At 40.6% G+C, this 18,167-nt stretch overlaps 1 protein-coding gene across 1 annotated transcript; it reads right to left on the minus strand.

The window, feature by feature from the left end:
• Window positions 1-394: 394 nt before the first annotated feature.
• On the minus strand, window positions 395-15,442 carry klhl2 (kelch-like family member 2). The gene is made up of 15 exons (XM_083934876.1): window positions 15,044-15,442; window positions 10,705-10,824; window positions 10,481-10,587; window positions 10,253-10,374; window positions 9,684-9,846; window positions 9,374-9,483; window positions 9,157-9,273; window positions 7,024-7,173; window positions 6,812-6,929; window positions 5,659-5,856; window positions 5,408-5,509; window positions 3,919-4,047; window positions 3,691-3,831; window positions 3,449-3,592; window positions 395-1,765 (listed from the first exon to the last, which is right to left on the minus strand). Exons 1-15 carry the CDS (start codon window positions 15,109-15,111, stop codon window positions 1,737-1,739), a joined length of 1,818 nt encoding a protein of 605 aa, XP_083791002.1. The 5' UTR covers window positions 15,112-15,442; the 3' UTR covers window positions 395-1,736.
• Between the last annotated feature and the right edge of the window lie 2,725 nt (window positions 15,443-18,167).

Consider the following 18,167-nt stretch of genomic DNA (forward strand, 5'->3'; position numbering starts at 1 on the left):
TCCATAAGCAGCACAGTTAAAGATCTGGAGGTCATTTTAACTGAAGGCAGGGTTGCCCAGATGGGGGGAAATAAATTTTAAAATATATAAATCAATATAAATCATATTATAAAAATAGGAAATGTCAAATATAGCCAGCTTCACCCGACACTAATGGCGTCATATGAAATTGCGATAGATAAATCCCTGTGTAATTATTCAAGTATCACACACAGCATATTCCATTTCAACGTTTTACTGATTTGGCAAAGTTTTAAAAACACATCATGTCATTTCACAGCTTTAAATACAAGAAGCATATTTATTAATGATAATATAAAACAAGTAATGAAACATTGTCAAAGTCATTAGCCTACATGACATTCCTCAATACACTGACAAGAAAACAGCGATACCAGTTACCATTATAGCAATTTTTTTTTTTCAATATAGGAAGAGAAAGACTGGAGAAAAACAGAAAATCGAGAGTAGGTTTGGTCACGTTCCAGAAAGAGAGAACAGATTAGTAAAGTAGCAAAGAGAGACGGAAATGAAGAGACATATTAAAATTGGCACATTCATATTACGTCAGGGTGTGCAGTAGTTAATAGGGTTGCTACACCAAAAGGAGGAAGAGGAGGAAGAGGAGGAGAGTCGGAGTTTGGGGACCATGCAGAGGTTTCAGCCTGTTGCTGTCATTAGTGGTTACAACCGCAGCGAAGACGGCTGCGGGGTGACGGTAAAGCACTGATACATCCAACTGTTCATTCACGTCAAACAGCTTCTCCCTCTGTCTGTCGCTGGTTTTGGCAACACTGACGACTGTTCTCCTTTAAGAGTAGTGTTCCAGTTAAAGTGTTTTTAAAGAAGAAATGTACATTTTCATCAACTGCATCAACATGCGGGCTAACGCAGCTGACGCATCACCCCCGAGCTGGAGTCAAGTGTACTTCTTTATCTCAGAACAGCTGCCGAGTCCAGCTGTTGCTCTGTCCAGTAAAAGTAACAGTAACAGTACTCGAGGCATAACGAAAGGGTGGAATAGGGGGAAAGCGGGGTGTAGTTTGACATTCAGGCACTCTTAAACAGCCACGCTGCAACACTGTAAAAGGTCAGAGGTCAGACAGAGTGCGTTCATGCGGCGTCGGACCACGCGTCACCACACAGATGCACACAAACACACATGCTCACATGTGCAAGCAAAGGAGCACCTTTAAATGCAAGCACACACACACACACACGCACACACACGCACACACACACACAGACACACACACACACACACACACACTTTTCAGGATAAAACGAAAGAGGAACAAAGATTTCAGTCCCAAATGTTTCTCTGCTTTTCTCTCCCGTAGGTTAGATCGGTGGTCTCTCTCACAGCTGCTTCGTGTTAACATTACTAATGTTAAATGCAGTTATAGTAGCTTCATATCAGTAGCATTTCAATGACACTGCAGTTGTGCAGCGGCGCTTCAGACTGGTTGGTCCAGTCACCAGCGGCAGTCCTGCCAGGAGGGGATTAAAACACGGGTTTGATTCCCCCCCGTTTGTTTACAGCTCCCCCTTTCAGGTAAGTGCAAAAAATCTTCGCCGTCATCCTCAACAACAACAATTCTTGTCATTTTCTTCATCTTCTTCAGTGCCTGTGCTAATGCTGCATCACATCGAAGCATTGGCCTCATAGACAGATCCCAGATCAGTATTCAGCAGGACACATGCTGCTCCAAATCAGTGGCAGGTGTCAAGAGCAGTCATAAGGGCTTGTCAATCACAGTCACACCTGTGGTGAAAACGAGAAGATCAAGATGATGCATCGCCTTTCGCCACATGTGACATTAGTTTTTTATAAAATCTCTAATATGAATGTGAAAAATAATGAAAATAAATCAAAGTCCACTATATTTAGAGTTAAAAGTCAATATAGTGGCCTGGATTTTCTCAAATAAAGGCCGGGTCTGGAATAATGGGTTGGCACAAACAAACAAGGGTGAATAAACTCCTGGTGGCTGTCATCAGAGTTGTAAGAATTACTCGGAGCTTTAACTAAAGTAAAACTAGTAATACCACACTGTAGAAAGACTCTGCTACAAGTAAAAGTCCTGCATTCAAAATGTTACTTAAGTAAAAGTAGAAAAGTATCAGCATGAAAAGGCACCTAAAGTACAAAAAGTAAAAGTACACATTATGCAGGATGACCCATTTCAGGATATAGGATTATTATTGGATTATAATTATTAATAGATTAATGTAAAACTGGGTCATGACCGAATGAACAGGGTCGCGGGTACAAGCGGCCGAAATGGGTTTTCTCAGGAGGGTGGCTGGAGTCTCCCTTAGAGATAGGGTGAGAAGTTCAGCCATCCGTGAGGAACTCAGAGTAGAGCCGCTGCTCCTTTGTGTTGAAAGGAGCCAGTTGATGTGGTTCGGGCATCTGGTAAGGATGAGCCCTGGGCGCCTCCCTAGGGAGGTGTTCCAGGCTCCTCCAGCTGGGAGGAGGCCTCGGGGAAGACCCAGGGCTAGGTGGAGAGATTATATCTCCACACAGGCCTGGGAACGCCACGGGATCCCCCAGTTAGAGCTGGTTAATGTGGCCCGGGAAAGGGAAGTTTGGGGTCCCCTGCTAAAGCTGCTGCCCCCGTGACCCGACCCCGGATAAGCGAATGAAGATGGTCTATTTTCAACACAAGTGTTGATCTTTGTACTAAAATATGACCAATTACGCTTTAGATTTACATTAGACAATATGAAATTGGATACCAGTGGTGGGGGGGAAATCGATACAGCATAGTGTCGCGATATTAATGATCTTTTTTATTGCAAATACAAATTTTTATATTTAAAAAGGGACAACGCAGATTAATTAATTAGAGCAACAAAGTCACACGTGCAAATGTGCCCGATTTTGCCACGCAGGCTCATTTTTATCTGCTGTCCTTCCAACTTTTTGGTACTTGAACAATAAAATCAATTGCTTCTTTGGTCCACTAGATGCTGCTGAGTTGTTGTTTTGTTCTATTTGTAACAGCACAGTAGTCAACAAGTTTGCATTCAGAGAAGTTGGATTTTGTAAACTGTAATGTAAACAGTTCAGTTTGTCAGGTACATGTATATTTATTATGACAGGTTTTTATGAGTGTTGGTCAGTCTGTCTGCTAGACCATTGTTGCATTAAAAATGACCTCAGCGAACAGACTGAACAGACTGAACACTTTGTTATTAGATTAAACAAAGGCTGCCAAATTTTTCCTCATTTTTAGTTGGAAAAAAAGTAAAAAATGCAGTTATATGCAGCTATATATCACAATAAATCGCAATGTATTTCATATTTAGCGTATCACAATATGTTGAAAATTGCATTAATATCGTATCATGGAGCCTCTAGTCATTCCCACCCCTGTTGGATACAAGATGTTAAGTTAAAACGAGTTTTCAGCACGTATGTTCACACGTGGCGTCAACACACCTGCATAACTGCGTCCTGTGCTCATGCAGGTCGGCAGTAGCGTCCACTTGTCCAAGTTTGGATTGTAGAACTCCACGGAGGCCAGATTGCAGCTGCCGTCGTCTCCTCCCACCACATACAGTAAGTTGTTTACAGCACACACACCTGAAAACACAAACACACACACACACATACACACTCAATGAAGATTAACGGACGTCTTACATCTCACACCTGAGGATCTTCTGGACTCTCTGCATTACCTGCGTTGCGTCGACACATGTTCATGTCAGCTACCTGCCGCCAGCTGTTGGAGGCCGGATCATAAACTTCACAGCTCTTCCTCACCAACGGCCCGTCGTGACCGCCAACAGCGTACAGTAAACCTTTCAACACACCGACGCCTGAGGAAGGAATCGGACACAAGATTGTGAGTTTCCCTTAAAAAACAATAATGTCTTGTTGACACCACTGCTGCCGCTCATACGGACCTGCTCCACTGCGTCTCGTGCCCATCTCTGCGATGTAGCTCCACGTGTTGCTTTTGTTGTTGTAAGCTTCGACTGTACTCAGACATTGCCTGGTCGCACCATCATAACCTCCAACTGCGTACATGATCCCTGAAACACACACACACAAACAAGGAGCACATGCAATTGGTTATTAAAATTCAATATGGTCGCAATCCAGGAAATAAAAAGGTGTGAAAGTCAAAATGTGGAAGTTTTTCTAAGAAGAAGAAGAAGAATTATTTTATTTATCCCGCAACGGGGAAATTTAATTTTTCACCCTTATTATTGATCATGTTACACACACAGGCCCGAAATACACAAACATGCACAGACAGGACCTATATACATGCAATTAAGAAGAGATGTTAGAGCAAGGGGGCTGCCAGTGACCAGCGCCCCGAGCAGTTGGGGGTTCGGTGCCTTGCTCAACAGCACCTCGGCAGTGCCCAGGAGATGAACTGGCACCTCTCCAGCCACCAGTCCACGCTCCATACATGGTCCACACAGGAACTTGAACCAGCGACCCTACGGTTCCCAGCCAAGTCACCTATGGACTGAGCTACTGCCGCCCCAATTTGATGCAATTAAGCCAGTTTTTTTGTATTTTTCTATTTGAAGGTCCCATATTGTGCTCATTTTCAGGTTCATACTTGTTTTTTGGGTTTCTACTAGAACATGTTTACATGCTTTGATGTTAAGTAACACATTATTTTTCTCATACGGTCTTTCTGAATCTGTATGCACCATGGACTGGAAAATAAGGGCATGACAGCTCCCCGAAAGAGAAGACAAAGCATCTTGACTGCATCATCACTGCCGTTGGGGAATGACTGTACCTGCACTTTCTACCTATATATAATAGAGTTGTGACATCACAACCACATAGAGGTCCTGAAGGCTCGTTTATCGGCATACATCCAGACTAAAGACGTTTCTGTTTGCCGCTGCTTTTCCGTAAACTGCACTGTAATAATCTTTTATGTTTTGAATGACCTTTTTTGTGTAGGACTTCAAGCTGCTTTATAATAAATTTAAAAACAAAAAGTGGAAATTTTTATTTTTTACTAAATTTTAAGTATTTAGCTCAAGCTTTTATATTGTGACTTTTACTTTATGGGTTATTTACTTGTTTCTCTCTTTCCCATTTCTTTGTTCCTGTGGAGAAAACTTCTGTTTTGAAACAAAGCTACATAAATAAAGCTTGCTTGATCAAATGTACATCAGTCTTTGTCAATACTTGTTATTATTCTATTAATACTGTTTTTTTTCTAGATTAAAAGAGTGCATTAATGCATTACTGTATTAAGCTTTAATTCAGTTCCTGTCTCTACAAACGCTGGCTGTAACACCTCTGATGGCCTTAAATTAAAAACAAGAGATGGTCTATTGTTTGGTTTATAGAGTGATTCTGTTGTTTTAATCTATTCCTAGATACTGACTGTAAAAATGAACTTGGAATTGTATTCACCATTGACAACACCCACTCCTACACTGCTTCGTCGGGTGCTCATGGGTAACACATGGAACCACTCGTCTGTCTTCGCGTTGTACGCCTCGATTGTTGACAGACCTGCAAACACACACACACACACATACACACACACACACACAAACAGAGCGTGCATTGAAGAATACCATGAACAGTCACATATAATATAATTTCCTGTTGTTGCAAAATGAAAAGCCTGTGGGGATTCATCGTCTTGAACCAAGCTGTACCTGTGCTGCCGTCAAAGCCCCCCACAGCGTACAGGAGTCCGTTGAGCACAGCGGCCCCAAGCGTCGATCGACGGTCCTGCATGCTGCTCACGCTCGTCCAGCGGTCCATCATCGGATCGTAACAGTCGACCGTCCGTACGCGCAAAGAACCGTTAAAACCGCCAACTGCATACACGCACCCGCCCACGTACACAACGCCTAAAAGGCAGCAAAATAAGATAGAGCTTTTTTTTATCCAGAGGTGAAAGTGCAAATATAAAAAGATTGATATGGTGCAAATCCAAAATGTAAAATAATACAAATAAAAATACTGATGTTAAATAGAAGTAATACAGTATGTCAACCTTGTATGCTGTTTGCCAATAATAACACTGGTAATGTATCATGCAACCTGACCAGTTTTATTTCTGTTTTAATGACTGTTTGAGGTTCCAAGTCCTGGTGAATTAATCAACTTAGTATTTACTGGTTGACAAAGACCACCCATAAACTGTATAAAAAAAATGGACGTAGCATCTCCGTCGGGGTGATCCAATCGTCCTCACCTACAGGAGTCGCCATCTTGTCAGACTTTGACTCCGCCTCATTTCATCTTACTATAAAAGGGCACTGATGTGACATTGGGGGGAGTGAGATACTTCCATCTGACTGACGTTTACCTCCGAGGAGAAGTGAGGGCCAGATGCTAGCTGTCACTCAAGAGGCCAAGCATCTAATTATTCATAAACATTAACCTCTAATAAAATGAAAAACTATCCTGGTACAAAAAAACTCACCTCCTCAGTGTTGTCTTGGAGATCTGACTTAAACATACAGAGTAGAAATTTTTTTGTACCGGGCCTTAAAAAGGTTTAATTATGCTGTGAAAACGGCCTGTTTAACATGGGGGTCAATGAGAAACTGCTCTGTTGTGAAACCTATGAAACCCTAGTAGACACTCAGAGAACTGCAGTTTTTGGCACTTCCGTATTGGATCAACCAGGAAGTGGCTGTGGTGGAGACTCTGTACCACCTGAACGCAACATTAGTTTGGTGATTTGGGGAGTAGGTGACGGTTTAGTCTAGCTTTGTGATTGAACTGCGTTCCTCAGAGGATTGAGCCCCCTGACTGATGCAGTTAGTGTTGTTGCTGCTGTTATTGAGGGTTTCCTACCTGCTCTGCATCTCCTGGTCGGGAGCTCAGCCACCTGGTACCATCGCTGCTCCTCAAAGTCATAACATTCAACACTGCGGATGGCCTTGGGAGCCTGGCCTCCGACCACGACCATCACCTACACAGAACAGAAACGTGAAGAACGCATGAAGAATTGTACATAAAATACACTTTTTCCTTTTCACTTAAAGTGTAAAAACTGGTGTAAATACCTTAGGGCAGCAGGCTGGTGTCCTCATGCGTGTGCGTGCGGTTTTCATCAGAGCTCTCTGGTCCGCCGGCAGCAGGTGATACTTCATGGCCTCAATCAGGTAGTCTTTACACGCACTGCTATTCTTAATCAGGAACTCCTCCTCCACCCGCTTACACATCCAAACAGTGAGAGAGGAGCCAGTCAGAAAACCAGATTCACAAAGTGCTACAGAGGGAACTAAAATCACATGCACTCAAATCAAAAGGAAAAACCACTTTGACCAACGTTTTGATCCAAAATCAGCGAGATCTGATTCTATATTTATCCGGTTTTACCTGAACAGTGTTAATAGTATGAAGACATTAAATGTTCTATTCTTAAGTTAGATAACACCCAGAGATTACAGAAAATAAAAAAACTATTAAATTAATGCAACACTATATGTATATATAAATGAAAAAATACACGTTTGGCGCCATTGTATCAATAATGTCTTGCAAGAGGAAGTAATGTGATATATTAGTGTGTGAATATTTCATCCCATCTCTATAACTAAGCATTTCACATCAAATTTTATTCTATAAATAAATCTTTGAATCTTGGCTGAAAATACACCCAGGTTGGTCGGTCTCCTGGGAAAAGCCTGATTTAACATTTGGACCAAACATTCCTCAGATGTATCAGAGCAACAGCGACACAGTGAAAATGCTCTATACCAGGAAATATTCTCTATTTTTGTGAACATTATCGTGGGAAAGAGAGAATATACCAACAGGAGGAGCCTGGTCAGACTACCCTTGGAGTTTACTTGACTGTAATAAAAGACATGAACTGATGTTTTGTGTCACCTCGTTCCTGTTTCAACAACAGCAGAAAAAGAAACTAGTTGGACAACTGGATATGTAGCAACATGCTGCTTGTCTGTATGCTGCCAATCACAGACACAGTGTATCCGACCGGAACCACTGAAGCACAGAACCGTTCTTATGGTCAAAACATAACTGTGATCTGGTCACAGGCAAGAAATGTGACTGACAACATCTGACCTTCAACTCATCTCTTTTGGATGTAAGAATAACTGAGTCTGTTGCTCTGTCACAAGCTCAGCTGTGGTTTAATGTTCAGGATGTGTTTGAACCTGTGTTGAAGTCACATGATCACTTAAACATCACTGCTGTGTCCTCAGATGCTGCAGTTTAAACTACACCTGTGATTTGATCTGAACTCATGCAGAGTTCACTGTATCTGAGCTTTAACTTACAAATCTCTGTACATTAATCGATAAGAGTGAATGCCGTTAGACCGCGTGCATGTGAGGATGTGTGCACACTTTCTCAGCTTTGACAGTGGCCGCATTAACAGTGATAATGAATTTATCAGAACATGTTGACGTGTGACAGCCGATGGTCACTACCATTAAGTAATATTTATCCAAATATTTCTGTCAAATGAACATCATATCGTAACACATTTGTCTCTTTTCAATCTACTGTATAGTCTACTGTACCATATCTGTCAAATATACAGAAAAAACTGAGGTGGGTCTGAAAATGTTTGCGTCATCATTTGTTTCTCTGACTTCTGTGACATTCCTGGAAAACTGACCTCCTGTCCTGTAGGAACTGGACTTGTGACTTGTGATTAATCAACAACTTGCTGTTGCGGTTGTGAGGTAATGGTTGAATTACAACTTCTATTTGGTCACGTGATGCAACCTGGCCCACTGAGACGTCTATGAGTCTGTGGATACATTTTTCTCAAGCATCCCAACCCGCCAAACGACTCGTGTTCATATCAGAATTTGAATATTCGGTCTGATAACATTTCAAAAGTCTAGAAGAGCTGCACGATCAAATCATTTGATCCTTATTCTACTTAGCCGGAGCACTAAACGGGAAGTAGCCGACCTGAGAGGTTTAAGTCTCTAGTGCTCCCTGATCAGCAGCGTCAATCATCCGAAGTTGAACTTTCCATTCTGCTCATTCTAAGCTAACAAAACGCCTCTTATTTTCAGGTGATTATACTGTACAATAATGAAAAACATAATTATGAGTCCATTTCTGCCAATACATCTCTAATTCTAAATCTCTAACAGCTCTAAATCCTACATGCTGCTCCTTTAAACAAAAACAAGACATGCGGACACTCATACCTGCACCAGGTATTCTCTGGAGAGAAGCGGCAGGCGAACATGTTCCATCAGGTGAGCCAAGTGTTCCTGTCGGACGTCTTTATCGTGGTTGACCCAAGCGATCACCGCCTCAAACACCTACACAATAAAGTACACAGAGAGACCTAAAGCACATTAGGTACGACCTTGGTCGTGATGTCTCACCTCCGTATACTGAACAGACTGAATGTGTGTGTACCTTCTCCTCTGTGGGGATGGTGAGCTTGTCGCTGGCGATCAGGCTGGACACTTGCTCCATGCCCAAATTAAGGAACTCTTCACTCCCAACCACCTCAGTGAAATGTTGCTCTGTCAGCAAAAGCATCAAATGGAAAACCCTGTGACTGCAGATTTTCTCTCAATATTGTTGTCAACTAAACCTGTTCTCGTTGTGTCCAACATCCTCCAGCACACACACAAACCCAATTAAGTGGGGCAATAAGAGCTGTTCACACGTGCACATAGAAAAAAAGAGATTTGCACACACACACACACACACACAAACACACCTGCGTAGCTGTTGGCCTGTGTTAGGAGCTGAGAGCAGGCGTGTAGGTCAGCGAAGGCTCGTATCCCCAGACAGTTGGATGGATGAAGCTGAGAGCTCAGGAACTCACAACAAGCCTTTTTCACCTCGTTCAGCTGGAGGAGGCCGGCTGCAGGCAGCAACGCCTGTCGCACGCACACACAAACACACACACACACACACACACACACACACACACACACACACACACACACACACACACACACACACACACACACACACACACACACACACACACACACACACACACACACACACACACACACACACACACACACACACACACACACACACAGTTACCAGCATAAAGTTGTTGTTTTGGTTCTATAATATACTACAATGCAGACAGATTGAATTAAAGGGGTGACAGGTTGGCCTGGTGTGTAGAAACACCATCATTATGTCAGCTGATCACAGGTTCAGTCACCTAAAATGACGTTCTTGTCACCACTACAGCTGAGTGAGAAATTTGTGTGTGGATTACAGTGGCTGTGTGTCCATTGAGCGGTGAAAGTATAAATGTGTGTTTACCTGCACGTTATCCTCCGTGACCTGAATCTCTGCTGTGTAGATGTAGTCGATCAGCAGGCCCAGAGTCCAACCGTCCATCTCCTTTATCCTCACTCGTTTCGCCCGGCTCTCTGCCATCTCACCTGTTGATACCAGACATCCTTTACCGCACAGACACTGAAACACAGGGTGAAACAAGATCCCGCCACGCGTCCAGCACCAGTAGCAAGGATGGAAGAGAGTCCTCACCTGTGAACATAGCGTGGAAGTAGGGGCTCCCGGCAGCCAGAACCACCCTGTGAGCAGCGATCTCTACATCCTCCGCCACTATGGTCACATCGCACAACAAGCTCTGGCTGTTTGGTGGCATTTCAGAGACGGACAGGTGAGAGGTTACAATGAAAGCTACAGAAGATGGTGCTCAGAGGAAAGTAAAGTGCTGAAGAGAGAGAGTGAGTGTGTTTGTGCATCACCTGCGCAGCTCGTTCATGACTTTGAACGCCTTCCTCATGTGCCGAGGGTTGAGAGTGACAGGACCTTGCCTCTCGACGCCATCTTCTTTGTCCAGAGTGTGTGGACAAATTCTGGTGCACCTGAGAGACAGAGAACAGACCCTGTTACTGAGGACAGACATCAGACTTTCTTTTACACACAGGAGGTAAATAAGTAAGGGATAATAAACAACAGGGTGTTCTGATGTGAATATAATTGTAATTTTCTGTAGCAGGACATCATGGTGGTTACTTACAACAACCAAATGAGAAGCTCTGTTTAAATCAGCATTTGTCTCTATCTGTTTCTTGTTTGGCATCAGTTTAGACCACGACTCGGTCTGTTTCACCAGCGAGAGTTGGTTTAACTGTTGGAGTGACTGAGGCAATTAGCACATACTGTTGTTATTGGTGCTTGTACAGGGCTCCCACTCTTCTCTAGAGATCATTTTCCAGGACTTTTCCAGAACATTTTCACTGATGATCTAACTGGTAAAACAGACAGGGATCATATATGTTTCTCTCTATGGAAGCCTGAATAAAAGTTGGGGATCTATATCTTAAATTGGTCATAGAATAATATGTTAATAGAAACAACTAATAATTGGATTTAAAGGATAATGTAACGCACCTTTTTTTAGAGTTGCGGCCACTTTCCAACCTGCACGTGCTACCATGTGACGCAAACCTACTACATCATAACCGACAGCAGCCTATTCAAGATAGTCTCATTCATAAACTACCATTTGAACGTTAATGTGACCCTGAACACATCTTGGTCCTTTCAGATGGAAAGGCTATTCATTTTGTTGAGTTCTGAGCACAGTTGTTCATTCTCACCTAAAGGGAAATAGGACAATGTTGAAATTATTTTCCAGGACATTATATTTTTTCTCTAATTTTCCATAACTTCAAAATTGGTCCGCTGTTTTCCAGCTTTTTCAGGACGAGTGAGAACCATGTTATGGTTTAAAATGTTCAATAACTTTGCACACTTACGTATTTTGAAGGGTTGGTTCACCCAAATTCTGAAATTATCCAGTCATGCAGATAGTTTAAGTTTTATTTGTTTTAATATTTGTTTCTGAGATTTCTGACTCCACTCCAATAACATGGATGTGGTATCATAACAGGAAACTTTTAATTCAGACCACACTCAATGATGATTTGTGATGTAATATAATATGACACCTGCAAGCCAATCAAAAAAAATGGTATTTTACACAGCTATGACATAAAATAATGTAATTTCTTCATACATAATAGTTTTATCTAAACCAGTTACAAACACTGCTTCACCTACACCACCAGGTGCACTATAGTTTAAAAAAAGAACAAACATTATATTGTATTAAGTATTTAAGAAAAGCATGCATATAAATCATTACAATAAACACCAAACGCGAACACGCGGAGGAGATACAGGGGTATTATTGATATGTATGTGATACCTATTACCTATAACTACATTTAACTCTACAAGTTTGGTAAATGGAGTTGTATTTATATAGCGCCTTCCTAGTCTTCTTACTACTCAAGACGCTTTCACAGTGTTTGTCACATTCACCTTTTCACACAGACATTCACACAGATGGCAGTGGACATCTACAGACCATCTAATCTAACCATTCACACCATATTCGCAAACCCATGTGCAGCTCGGGGAGCAATTCGAGGTTCGGTGTCTTGGTAAAGAACACTTCGACATGCGGACCGGAGGAGCCGGGGATCGAACCTCTGATCTCTCAAATGGAAGATGTGACAAATTCTCATGAATACTTCTGACAGCAAGTTGTGTGGATTATTCAGACGTTTGATTGTGGAGAGAAATGTTGCGGTTTTACGTGTTAAATGTAACTTTTCAATGCTGTGAGCACCACACATTAAATTCCATTAACTGCACTTTTGTATTGAGGTAGAACAGGGAGCATCACAAACTAAACGGCATCCTCCAGAAACACTTTCAGCAAAAACTGAAAAACTTACATGAAGATTTTATCGCAGAACTGTTGTATTAGATCACATTAGTTTTAATAAACTGCCCCCTACGGACACCCCACCACTACCTGGCTCCAGCTTTGATGTGAGTCTGGTGTTGTCAGCTGATTTGATTAAAACCACCACTTCATTGATCAGTATAAACTAATCAATAAGATCATCTGATGAGCCTTTGACAGAGCCACAGCATTAACTAACAATGCAGGGCTGGGCACACCGGTTTCTTTAGCGCTCGGACAAATGAGCAATTCATCAAATTTCCCGGGAGATAAACCAGTCTGGACCTCATAAAGTGGCCACTGAGTGTAAATTTGAATTGAATTGGTGCTGCACACCTTTAGCACTTCAAACTACAAATACACAATTTACTAATATCCAAAAGTTCTCTGTGGGAGACATATTCAAATCCTTTAATGTAAAGATACTTATGATACAAGTAAAAGTAAAAGTCTGCTGGAGTGATGAGTGATGTACTAGTATGTATTAAATTGTTAATACAGATGTCTGTTGAAGCTGGTCAGGGTGTAATTTTAACTACTTTATAAACTGGGGTTAACCTCAGTGAAAGAAATCAGCATGAAAAAAGCATAAAAAAGGACTAAACTAAAGAAATCTTCTCCAGAAAGTAGTTTCAGTCAAAAGCAACTGGACTTGGTTATTAGGGATAACAATGACCTGGACAAATGAGAACATTCACAGGCTTAAAGAAATCTTAGTTGACTAAGAACAAAACATCTGATTTTGACTATTATTATGTTATATACAGTTAGCTAGTTTAGTCCAGTGGGACCCTCAAAAGGGTCACATGATAAATCTGAGGGGCCAATAAGATGAAAAGTACACAGTTGCAGCTTTGCATTCAGTTTGTTGCACTTCTTCATAAACTTAGCAGTATTTTGTGAATGATTGTGAGCAACTGTAGTTTCTGGCTACAAAAAAAAGGTTGTAAGCTACTGAAACAAAAGCTGTCATTTGAATGTAGAGGGGTAAAAAGTAAAATGCACGCTTCCAAATTGAAGTGGAGAAGTACACAACAGCAGGAAATGACTTTACTCATGTAAAGTCAAGGCTGGACAACCATTTATGAGCAACTGGCAACAAATCTTGGCCTTGATGGCGACCACATTTCAACATATAGATTGGGACAGCAAAGAGCAAAACATGCACTAATGTATATATTTGCTGCATTAGTGATATTTAATATATTACATTAATAAATATGAATTATAACTGTTACAGTCAGAATGCTGCACATGTGCACAGATGTCTGTTTTAGAGACGATGGTGACGCAAATTAAGGTGCAAACTGGGGTGAAAAGTTTTAACTAAGCCGTTAAAATCACACACAAATGTGAAAATCGATTATGAAAACATATGAACCCGAGGGGAAAACAGGAAGACAACTGGTGGATTTATGTGTCTCTTATGTCACATTTTAATCATTAGTCTGATGTATAATAACCATGTAGTATCTTATTTAAGGTGACTAAAAGTGGCAACCATATTTCCAGTTTCAGCAACCAAAAGCTGGCGCCTGGTTGCCAACCCGGCGACCACCTTTAAGTTAGTGTTGAGCCCTGAAAGAACCAAACTGTAAGTGTTTTACAGCATGGTTCAGCCTCTCCCTTTCATAATAAAACACAATACATTTACACATATGATCCTGCTGCTCATACCCCTATAAAACAAATACAATATTAATAACTGGCCTAATAACGTGCATGGACACTGAGTATGTGGAAAACAAAGATGAAGAGATTCAATAGTGAAAATGATAAAAGAAAAATGGGAGATGTGTTAATTTGCCTGCCTTACCTGCCTGTCTCATTTTTAGTTAATTAATTTCTTCATATTTTTCCTTATTTATCATTTTATTTTGTTTGTTTGTCTGTTGCAATAATGAAAATATAATAAAAACTTTGAATTATATATTTAAAAAAAAACAATAAATCACATGGCCCTTGTTTTCTGTCAAACACACACACACACACACACACACACACACACACACACACACACACACACACACACACACACACATGGCTAACACATACAACACATATCCCCTCACATGCCATAGACACAAACACCTCTCAACAAACATTAAACACACTCAACACAAGCACAGACCCCCTCAGACCCCCTCAGACCCGGACAGGCTCGGTATCAGTCCCCGGGTGTCAGTGACCGGTCCCCCCCGGTCAGTGAGCAGCCACACCGGGGCTGGCCGCTGTCTCTGTCAATGCGGCACCATCAGTCAAGCGGCCACTGGGAAACGTCAACACACACACACACACACACACACAGTTTTTTCTGCACTTACAGCGGATGACTGTCCATGATTCCGGTGTTTTTCAGAGGCTGGAAACTTGGCCCAGCAGCGTGCACCATTCCATATCCACAATGTCGTCTTCAGTGGGGCTAAAGTCAGGCGTGGATCGCGGGGATCAGCTGTCCAGAGGCGGGGACGGGGGCTGACGGCAGCCCCATTAAATCAGCCTGCTTCATAGAGAAACACACAGCTCTGACTGCGGTGACACTCAGCCACAAACACGTTGCGACTGAACCCGGCTGTTGTGCCCTGCGGACCGCTTCTTCTGTCTGCAGGAGAGGAGCCAAACCACCAACCAGCAGCGCCAAACGGGGCTTTGTTGTGATGTTGTGTTGTCCTCCCCGCTCTCCTGGGTGTATTTGGGTGCGAGAGGCGGACGGACACGGCTACCTGTTATTTTCCAATCGCTGATTAAAACGCACAAACAAGGACATGTCGGCAAAGACGGTCCTCCGAGCGGCCAAGGCGTCCCGCAAGAAAGCACTGCCTCCCTCTAGCTGTGGAAGACCGGCCACATAAAACACCTTATTAGGGTTTATTATGGGTTTGTTATTAAACATTTATGAGTATGTAATGGATCAGTGTGGAATGCATTTTGTGCATTTATTTAATAATGTTTCACCTATTTTCTTCTCTTGTTTTTTGTATTTTATTTATATCTTTTAATGTATTATTTTGCTTTGAGTTGCTTCATTAATAAAGTTTAAATCCTGCTGTTATTCTCCATCCAGTGTTTAACTAACATCTCTAAATACATGGTTGACATTTTTTATTTGCTTTGTATTTTTGACTTTTCTTAATTTTAAGGGGACAACTGGGAAAACCCAACATTTACATGATTATATATTTTTATTGTTCTGTAAACTTACTCTTTCCTTTTTGTCAAGTTTTATAATTTTAATGGTTTAATCATTATTATTATTATTATTATTATTATTATTATTATTGTTATCTGTTTTACAATTCAAATATTTAGAAATGTTTACTGCTACTGTCCTTAATAATGGAAATGACTTTCCTTCCAAATATAAATAAATAACAAAACACAAAATAGTACTTACAAATAATATACTTACTTTAAAACACACAAACACATATCCATCAATCCAATTTATATTAATATTTATATTTAATAGATCAATCAGTAATATATATATATATATATATATATATATATATATATATATATATATATATATTAAATAAATACACATTCCTGACATAAAAACTTGAGTTACAACTTCGATAATTTGATCATTTTCTGGATGTTTAAATTGCTGAGGGCCGGATTAACCCCAAGGATAAACGGTGTTAGTAAAATCTGAGGGTAACGGGAGGGTTAACTGAACTGAAACTAATATCTCATTATTCTGACTTAGCTGGCCAATTCACAAAACAAAGGTAAGAACAAAAATCAATTAAAATAAATAAATATAATGTAAAAAAAAAAACTAAAAAAAGTTTTTAAACCAGGAAATTTAACTTTAGTATGTATTAAATATACATTGTATAATAATAATAATAATAATATTAATAATAATATTAATAATAATATTAATAATAATAATGCTTTATTTTTGGTTCGGGACAGTGCACATTAATGAACATCTATATTTAAACATATCTGTAAACATGTGAGATTAAAGCAAAACTGCTAATTTTAATCCGTAGTCCCTAATAAATAAATAAATAGAAAATACATAATCAGAAGAGACAGGACACACAGCACTTTACAGTCAGAAGGATACCAGACACAGAGAGGATATAACAATGAAATAAAAAGTCATGTTAAATTTGGCTCAAGTCCAGTTGGTTGTTGCACTTTTGGTTTTATTTTGTTTTAGTTGTCCTTTAAAAGAAGAACGTGTCGGGCGGTCCCTTATTGTGGAGGGACGACTTTCCCCAATGTCCCCCCTACAGCAGACGACACGTTCAACCCAAACACGGGCGTCTGTGGGGGGATCTCACTATACATTAATAGTGTAAATCAGTGGATAATATGTGCTATACATTAAATAGAAATGTACACAGGAGAGGCTTGTTGGGTAAAAAACACAAGTATGAATCTAATTATCTAGAATCATTTTGATTCTTTAAGTTGATTTGAGTTCATGAAATTTGACTTTCTACCTTCAATTTCTATCATAATCTTGATTTAGTATCAAACAAACCTCCTAAATTTGTTTTAAGTGAAATTTTTGACATGCTGAGTCAGTTTTGATAAAACCTGCATGGTTCAAACCCTCAGGGAGAGTAGTTGTTGCCAATGAACAATCAGAGATTTGACGTTAAATCTCGTCGTTTTAATTTGATAACTGTAAACATTTTATCACTATTTTGACTTACAATCCTGTGATCTTTCATCAGCACCTCATAACTTTTTCAGCATTTCTATTTTTATTCTTTTTCCTGGCAGAAATGAGCATCCATACGGCAAAGATTCAACTAGAGGAGGCAAAACAAGAGTTTACACAACGAACATCTCGTGTGTAAAAAGAAGAAAAGCCCATTTGGAGCTGTGCAAATGCAGCATAAACCCACAGTTCCCCTGTTTATTCACGCCAAGACCACAGACCCCTTGTTCTGTTCTGCAAGGATTTTTGTCCCCGGAGTCCATCTGTGAAGATCTGTGTGTGGCTGTACCGTCAGTGGACGGGCGATAACTGTGAAGCTGCGGAGAACAAATCTGTTATGGTGTGAAGACGCTGAATGCATTACAGACAACGGGCTCAGTCATGGGTTATCTCAAGTCACTCCTCTGTCATGATTTCAAACACAAGTGACATATTAAAGATGTCAGCATGTTTTTTTAGACTCCTCTTTCATATTTATGATAAATCTAGTTTATTTGAAATCATGCATCATAGTCGTTTTGTAAGTGATGATTTTCCAGTTACTCACTTCCATATGGGAAAAGGTTTTAACGCCGTTATAACAAAGAATGGTGCACAGCATCTCTTTGTTAGGTCCTCTCTGCTTTGTTAATATATTTAAAGTCCAGCCTCCCAGTATGTAACACCAGCGGGGTTTCTTTTTTCAGACTAAACAAAAGACATTAAACAACTGTGCATCTTCAAGTGTAAAAGTGGGTGAATGTCCCTTTAAATTCACTGCA

The sequence above is a fragment of the Echiichthys vipera genome (genome assembly GCF_963691815.1).
Source record: "Echiichthys vipera genome assembly, chromosome: 2".
NCBI classification, from domain to species: domain Eukaryota; kingdom Metazoa; phylum Chordata; class Actinopteri; order Perciformes; family Trachinidae; genus Echiichthys; species Echiichthys vipera.

What these genes read in the sequence shown, in the direction of transcription:
- klhl2 (XM_083934876.1), bottom strand. Translation starts at nt 15,111, where the DNA reads ATGGTGCACGCTGCTGGGCCAAGTTTCCAGCCTCTGAAAAACACCGGA. An exon ending in AGGAGTGGGTGTTGTCAATG is followed by an intron (nt 4,048 to 5,407) that starts GTGAATACAATT and finishes TGTGTGTTTCAG; the next exon opens with GGATCATGTACGCAGTTGGA. An exon ending in CACGAGACGCAGTGGAGCAG is followed by an intron (nt 3,832 to 3,918) that starts GTCCGTATGAGC and finishes TTCCTTCCTCAG; the next exon opens with GCGTCGGTGTGTTGAAAGGT.